The 8,045-nt window shown below is 38.3% G+C and overlaps 1 protein-coding gene across 1 annotated transcript; it reads left to right on the top strand.

Moving 5' to 3' along the window:
• Nucleotides 1–4,624: 4,624 nt before the first annotated feature.
• On the top strand, nucleotides 4,625–7,653 carry nanos1 (nanos homolog 1). Its single transcript, XM_063000403.1, has one exon. The coding sequence runs from the start codon at nucleotides 4,719–4,721 to the stop codon at nucleotides 5,418–5,420; it is 702 nt and encodes a 233-aa protein (XP_062856473.1). The 5' UTR covers nucleotides 4,625–4,718; the 3' UTR covers nucleotides 5,421–7,653.
• Nucleotides 7,654–8,045: the final 392 nt, after the last annotated feature.

The following is an 8,045-nucleotide window of genomic DNA, read 5'->3' as shown; positions in this document are numbered from 1 at the left end:
GGACGCTCAAAGAAGCTTTAAGGGGAAGAAGATTTTTATGTGATGATGATGTGAAAGCAGAGGTGCATCAGTGGCTACTCGCTCAACCAAAAACATTTGCTGATGTCATTGAAAAGCTGGTACGACTCTGGGAAAAAAATGCATCGGAATGTGACTGTAGAAAAGTGATGTTACTTGTTTTTGAAATTCTTAATAAATACAGTTTTAAAAAAGTGCGGAAACCTTTTGAAGAAGCCTCGTACAATGCTATGAGGTTGTTTTTTCTGGGTTGGCCTCTATAGCTCAATTGAAGAGAAATCCCAATGATGTAAACAAGTGTATGGGGACCAACTCCATATTACTGCACATGGGTTTAGAATGTGGTGTCATAAAAGCTCCTGTATGTGTAATGTGTAGGTGTCCCAATACTTTTGCCCAAAGAGTGTACATATACAGCATTTTTAGAACTTCACATATCCGTGTAATCATGTATGTATGTATGGGTAGATCAAATTCATTTAAACGTGTTCTTTAATGTGTATGCATGTAAATACATAGATTTTGTTCATATTTGTGACAAGTACAATGTCAAAGGGTATTATGTACATTTGAAGTACATCATGAGGTTAAATATATTTTCTTTCACTATAAATCTGAAACAAAATGAATTCTACATGAATATGTTCAAATTAAAAGTCATAATAAATAATCAAGGTCTTACTTTATACCCCAAGTGAACACAATGTGTACTTGTGAAGGCAAAAGTTCAGCCAGAGTGGTTCTCTTAAGTAAAGAAAAGCCAGTAAGCCAAGTGCAAACATACACAAAGCACATCTTCTTTATTACTTTCCACTTGGTTAAACAGTGAGGTATGGCATTCTATTGAATTCCTCTTTAAATAGACTTAATCCTCTGAGCTGGCAGAGATTCAGAAAACTCTCCACCATCTTTAATTAGGAATACAGTGGCTTTGGGAGCCTCATGCTCACATTCCACCAGAGTAAAATTCATCGTGATTGTTCTGTGAATATTAAATGTATCATTTTAATTATCATTTAATTTTTTGGAAAACTTCTCATCACATGTGATTAAAGGTAGATTCATGGGTAAAGTAGCAATTCTATTCTATTTTGTTTTGTATAATTTATTCATTTATTAGGATTTTAACGTCATGTTTTACACACTTCACATTCATGACAGGACAGGTAGTTACTCGTTACACAAGAGTCACCAGTTCACAAGTGTAAAGTGAAACACAGTCATGGACAATTGTGTATCTCCAATTCACCTTACTTGCACATCTTTGGGGATTGAACCCAGGATCTACTTGCTGTGGGGTAACAGTGCTACCCACTGAGCCACCCTGCCGCCCTTGTTTTGTATAAAGAAACTGATATTTAGGCTTTTTTTACGGTCATATATTTCAACTTTGACATTAAGCGAGAAAAGCACTATTTATCCATCCTCATGCACAATAATGGCCAAAAGTGTGTGGACACAAAAGTGTGCACTTTAATTAAGACCTTAGGGCATAAGGCAGAGATTAAGGTTCAATGTGTGAGTGACCCACCCTGATCCTCATCAGCATAACATCATTACTGACGATGAATGAATTCATTTAAACAAGCTGATCTAAGAATATAAATATAACAAGGTGTTAAAATCTTCTCCTAAAGTAAATAAAACATAGCAGACTGTCTAACATTACTGTATAAATAGGCAAAAGCATATGGTTATTGTGTTTTTCTTAGACATCACTGCTTTTATGCAAATACTGCCTTCCAGGATGCTCAATGACATCATCTGTTACGTTCCACCTAGCTCACATAGACCCCCAGTGGTTCAGCACAGGCACTGCACAAACACCCCTTATTTCTGTTATAAAAATAACAAAGGCTGCGAGAAAGAAAAAAAAACTGCGTCATAATAAATTATTAAATACAGCATGAAAAATAAATGTAGCTCAGATACACATTACACAAATGAAGAAAGGAAGCTAGAGGAGAAAGGACGTGTATATTTATTAATATCAGCTGGCCTGCACCTGTGTCCTCCTTCCTCTCCTCGCCCACTGAAGCCCAGAAATGCAAACCAGTCCTTTGTTTACAAAGAGACAACTTAATCTGGCGAGACTCTCATTACAAGTCTCTCCGTGGCTCCAGGATTTAGGCCAGTGACTCTTTGGAGAGTCAGGGCAGTTCAGTTTGCTCGGAGTGAGCCTGGGGCACAGCAGAACGGCAGGACCTGAGCAAATCTACTGACATCTGAGCTCAGGCCATTTAACTCTGAAAGATGCAGAAGCTTGGGCCTTTAGCTAAGTGCTGCAATGCAGAGAAAGCACAGCAACAAGCGTTACTCACAGGTGTACGATTACTGCTCCGAGCAATGGGACTGCTGTTACCAAACATGCTAGACAAGCTACTGTAATAGCTACATTTCTTTACATTTTCAGAAATGAGGTGTTAGATAACATACACCATATGGCCAAAAGTTAGATAGATAGATAGATAGATAGATAGATAGATAGATAGATAGATAGATAGATAGATAGATAGATAGATAGATAGATAGATAGATAGATAGATAGATAGATAGATAGATAGATAGATAGATAGATAGATACTTTATTAATCCCAAAGGAAATTAATGTCACCCATTGCTTACAGTCGCGTCTTATATAAAATATATGTTATAAGCTTTTAACTTTGTGCCAACAGTTTGGAGAAGGCCTTTTCCTGTTCCAACTTGACATGGTTTGATGAGTCTTATGTAGAGGAACTTAAACTGGGATTGGCATTGTCAGACCTTGTATTCAACATCATTCTCTTTTGACTAAACAGACACAAGTTCTCACAGACACACTACAAAGTAAAGGCTAATATACCAGGAAAGAGAGAATAAATGCACATAGTTTTGCAATAGAACACAAGCTCATGGTCTGGGGTCCATCTACCTTTAGTAAGGATTTGCACACTGATGAGCCATTAGGTCCACCTGCCCAATATGCTGTCAAAACAGCTCTGACTCACTGAGACATGGACCCCAAAACATCTGACAGTCAGTCATCCTACAGTGCATCCTGTTGCCTCTTTCATGAGTAAATGATGCACACATGCCCGTCCACCCACATGATCTTGGAGAAGGGATTTCTCAAAGCAGTTGACCTTCTTTCATTCCTTTGAATTCTGATGTCCATGTGACCATTGTAGGTGCTTTTAATGGTGAGAACAGTTAGCATGGGCATTTGACCAGTCTAAGACTACACAGCCTTATTTATAGCAGGGTGTGATGTATTATGTGTTATGACACATTCATCTCATCACCAGTTTGTAAAATCTACAAAATAAGTCACAGAATACATCAACACATGTACTAACAACCATTAACCCACCGTTTATTAAGTCCTTGGACCCACAGACAAGCTTTTATCCGAATGTTGTTTTATGTAGCCATCATCCAGGTCATGGTCAAAGTGGGCCCAGACTGGGTGCCAGTAGCAGTTTTTTGGGAAAAAAATAAATAAATATGGAATTTATGGCTTAAATGTAAACAGGTTGACCACTAATGTTTGGTTAGATTAACCAAACATGCACAACAACAATTGCAACAATCAGTTATATTAAATTAAGAGAATTATGGTTCCAACTTTGCATCAACAGTTTAGGAAAGACAGTTTCTTGTTCCAGCATGACTGTTTCCTCTGCACAAAGCAAGACCTATAAAATACATGAAGAAAAGCTCAGTTTAAAGAAACCCAGTGACCTGCACAGAGCCCTGATCTCAGCCCCATTTAACAGCTTTTAAATGAACTGGAACATCAGTTGAGGTTTTCTTGACCGACATCACTGCCCAGCCATACAAATGTCCTTCTGACTGAATGGGGACAAATTTCAGACATCTGTAAGAAACCTTCTCAGAATAGTGAGTGCTTTTATAGCTGAAAAGATCACAGAAGTCACTCTATTTTAATTTACATTTACATTTTACATTTACATTTTCAGCATTTACATTTTCAGCATTTAGCAGACGCTTTTATCCAAAGCGACTTACACAATGAGCGGAACACGATGAGCAATTGAGGGTTAAGGGCCTTGCTCAGGGACCCAACAGTGGCAACTTGGTGGTGGCGGGGCTTGAACCGACAACCTTCTGCTTACTAGTCCAGTACCTTAACCACCAAGCTATCACTGGCCCGCAGTTGGTAAATGGTATGTCTGACAAGCTCAGGTGTCCAAATACTTTTGGCACTATAATGTTCCTCATATACTTTACTAATGTGTTGCTGCACACCCGTCCTAGTATTTATTAATTCATTAACTTATTCATTCATTCATTCGTTGCAGAAGTTGCTTGAAGTCGCATATTGCTGACTTGAGCCACTGAACATAAATAATATGAAAATAATAATAATATTGAGTTAATATTGCTCTTATTATTAAAATTAATGTTTATTATAATTATACAACGAATATATAAAGTACCGCAGTGTCGCTCTTTGTTATCCTGTAGTTTGGCTTTTGATGGTTCGACTCCTCAAGAAAACAGGCTGTTGATCTAATCCCAAACTAGGAGAGCCCCGCCCCTCTTTCCTCCTTCTCCAGCCATATAACCAGCCGCCCAGCGCGCAATGCGTGATCCCCGAGCCAAACACTGGAGCTGCGCACTTCTCTATCCTTTGCGGAATATTGTTGACTTTATCCTGCAAACACAGAGGCGCCTGTGCGCCCTCAGGACTCGCCATGGATTTTCTGGACCACAACTACTTGAGCGCGCGTTCGCCCTACGATTACACGTTCAACTTCTGGAACGACTACCTGGGTCTGTCAAACCTGGTAACACAGAGCAGTAAGAGCGGTTCGAGTCCCAGCCCGAACTCCATCACCGAGTCTCTAAAAGCCACGCTGGGGCTGGAAGACTCTGCGCACTTGGACTACTGCTGCTGCTCTTCGTCCTGCTGCTCCTCATCTTCATCGTGCGGCTGCTGCTGCCCTCCTGCCAGCCCGCCGCCGCCTTCCCTGCTCGAGCTGAAGGAGCGCTTCTCCGGACTCGGGCCGTTCCGGAGCCCCGGCGCGACCATCGCAGGGCACGATTCGGGATTCGGATCAGGTCTTGGAGGGGGAAGCTTCTCAGCTTTCGATGTGTTCTCGACGGACAGAAAGGTGCGCAAATCAACTGTTGGGCGCACCAAGCAGGAACCCAAGATCTGCGTGTTTTGTCGGAATAATGGCGCACCTGAAGAGGTGTACGGATCACACGTACTGAAAGCGCCGGACGGCCGCGTGGTGTGCCCGATCTTGCGCGCCTACACGTGCCCTCTGTGCAGTGCCAACGGGGACAACGCGCACACCATCAAATACTGTCCACTGTCCAAGGAGCAACCTGCACCCCGCACCCTCAAAGGAGGTCGAGCAGTGGGTGGTAAGCGGGTGAAAATCTTCTAAATGTAAAAAAAAAAAAAAAAAAAAAAAAAAAAAAAGATGACCACCAATTTCCTAAATCACCCGCATTTAGGCTATTGCACTGAACCTGATATTTCCAGATGACTGTTTCTTGTAGGCTATAGGATCTAAAATATCTACATTTTTCTGTTAAAAAAGTCTTATATTTTTATAGATGCTTTATTTCCATAGTTTATTGTATATTCATAAACATATTTTCCTTTTTTCACTTTTTAGATGTTTATCAGTTATAAATCACAGTATGTATACAGTGATAATAAACATAACAAAAAACATATTTGTTTAAAGCTGCAGTACATAACTTGTGGGAATCTGGGGAATTGGAGGCCTCTCTGGTGAAATTATGGTACTGCAAGCAACCTGCAAAACAACATTTTGTGACTAAACTGTGCTTTGAATCTTACCTTTGAATTAATCTGGCACATTTAAAGTATCTAAGTAGCACCAACAACTGTTTTATTGACATGCAAACACACACACATGCACACACACATATGAAAAAAATTTTTTTACATTTCTGCCTTTGTTTAAATATATTTGACAAAAACACTATGCATGTTAGTATATAAAGTTACATACTGCGGCTTTAAGTGGGCATGAATGTTGGCATACACTGTTAAAGTAATATTTTTTAAAGCTGCATTATGTATTTTTAAAGCATCATTAGTATGCTACTAAAAACAAATAGGAAACCAAAATATGGTGGCGTTCTTGTGTCAATTTAAGTGGCTCTTAAGTGCCCCCCCCCCCCCCTTTCCTTCGCCGTCTAGTTCAAAATAGGACCTGTGAACTCGGTCAATACATTTTTTAGACTTAATGCAAGGGACTACATACATAGTCATTACCTGAATGCTAGTTAAGTCACCATTTGCAACCATCAAATCAACATAAGTAAATAAAAACAGTATTAAGGTAGCAAAACCTTTATTTGCAGTACCACATGTTTTAGTTTTCCAGACAGATCTCCAAATCTTTGAATGTACTAAAGTTACACACTGCAGCTTTAAGTAAGCTAAGCTTACATCTTGTGTTGTTTTGTAAACCAAAGTTAAGTTACTTATCATGAGACTGAGAATGTCTTTTTCATTTCCAGCCTAGAGTCTCTTGAGCCTGGTTTGATTTATTTGACCCATTCCTTCTTCCCGTTATCCACCACATGCTTTCTTTCCCTCCCACGCTGACATTTAATATGGGCCAGCAGAAAGAAAAAACAGCAACACAATGGAGTCTCTGTTGGTCTTAGTTTAACCTCATAATGACTGGATGCCCAGCCAAACCGACCTGTTATGAGCTAGGACACAATTTTGGGCCACTTTTTTGTTTTTAGCCAGATCCCTTTTGAGATGTTTTTATTAGTCCTATACAAGGTGCCCTGCTAATGTTTACACCCCGAGCAAGGGGAACAAACTCGCTCACACACTGGAGAATGTCTCATATGGGGACCTGTCTGGCACCAGAGCTGCCCTTCTGTACCCAAACTATTATTAAAAAGACTTAATGGTCAGTGATGGAACTGTATGTAATAAATGTTCTTTTTTTTCTTTTTAAACAATGCATCTGCCCCAATTTTGCATTATGTACAAAAAACAAATGTTCCAAAAACGATGCAAAATGTTGTGAATGTACAATTTTTGCAGGACTGCACATGGTTTGACCATTAAGTGTACCAAAGGAATTCAATTGTAATGAAGTATGAAACAGATTTGCTGTAATGTAAATAAAAAGTTGATGTCTATTCAGTATTTTAACATTTAAAAGTGACTTCAGAGGTGCTACCTCACACGATTTTGTACTTAACATGTAAAATGTCAATAGCAGTTTATTAATATAGCGCTGCCATTTATAAGGGTTTTTAATAGTATTTTTGATCTTTGTATAACATAATTGTATTTTTCTTTCATTACACTCTACATGTACAAGTGGAATTCCAATAAGCTCTTAGCATTGTTTGCCAATAGACGATGGCTGTATATAATAATAATATCGTACTTTTTTTAAGTTGTTTAATGTTACATTTTCAATGATTGACAGACAGAATGAAATATGTTAAAGAATTTAGAACATTTGCCACTTATAACTGAGGTTTGTAATTAAATTAAGAGGACTAAAAAAGAAACACTGTTGAATTTTGTTATTTATATTTTGTCACAATTCCCTGTAAGCAAATGTGCAGAGATGAATAAATTCCATATAGAAATAAAACTTATGAAATATTTTACTTTGTGCTTTCATTGTGTTATTTGTCTGAGTGATATTTGCAGCAGAACTATGGTTACTGTATTTTTTTTGTAGTAGTGACAAATAATACTGATGTCCAGTAAATTATTATTATTATTATTTGTATCTTTAGATAAATTTAAATAGGTTGCATGAATTAAATATTTCTTTACCCAGTAAGACCTTTGTTTGCAGACTGTTTTGACAGGTACAGCGTGAGTCATGTTCTGTATTGACGTCACTATTAGATGAACTATATTAAGTGGAAAAAAAATCAAGAGCAGCAATAGAAATAAAGATTAAGGTACATTCTAAACACAAAAGCATCAGTTATATCAGTTTAATAAGAATTATATGCTTCCAACTTTGCAGCAATAGTTTAGGAAAGGC

Source organism: Trichomycterus rosablanca, chromosome 8 (genome assembly GCF_030014385.1).
Source record: "Trichomycterus rosablanca isolate fTriRos1 chromosome 8, fTriRos1.hap1, whole genome shotgun sequence".
Classification (NCBI taxonomy): Eukaryota; Metazoa; Chordata; class Actinopteri; order Siluriformes; family Trichomycteridae; genus Trichomycterus; species Trichomycterus rosablanca.
This window is presented reverse-complemented; position numbering and strand designations above follow the sequence as displayed.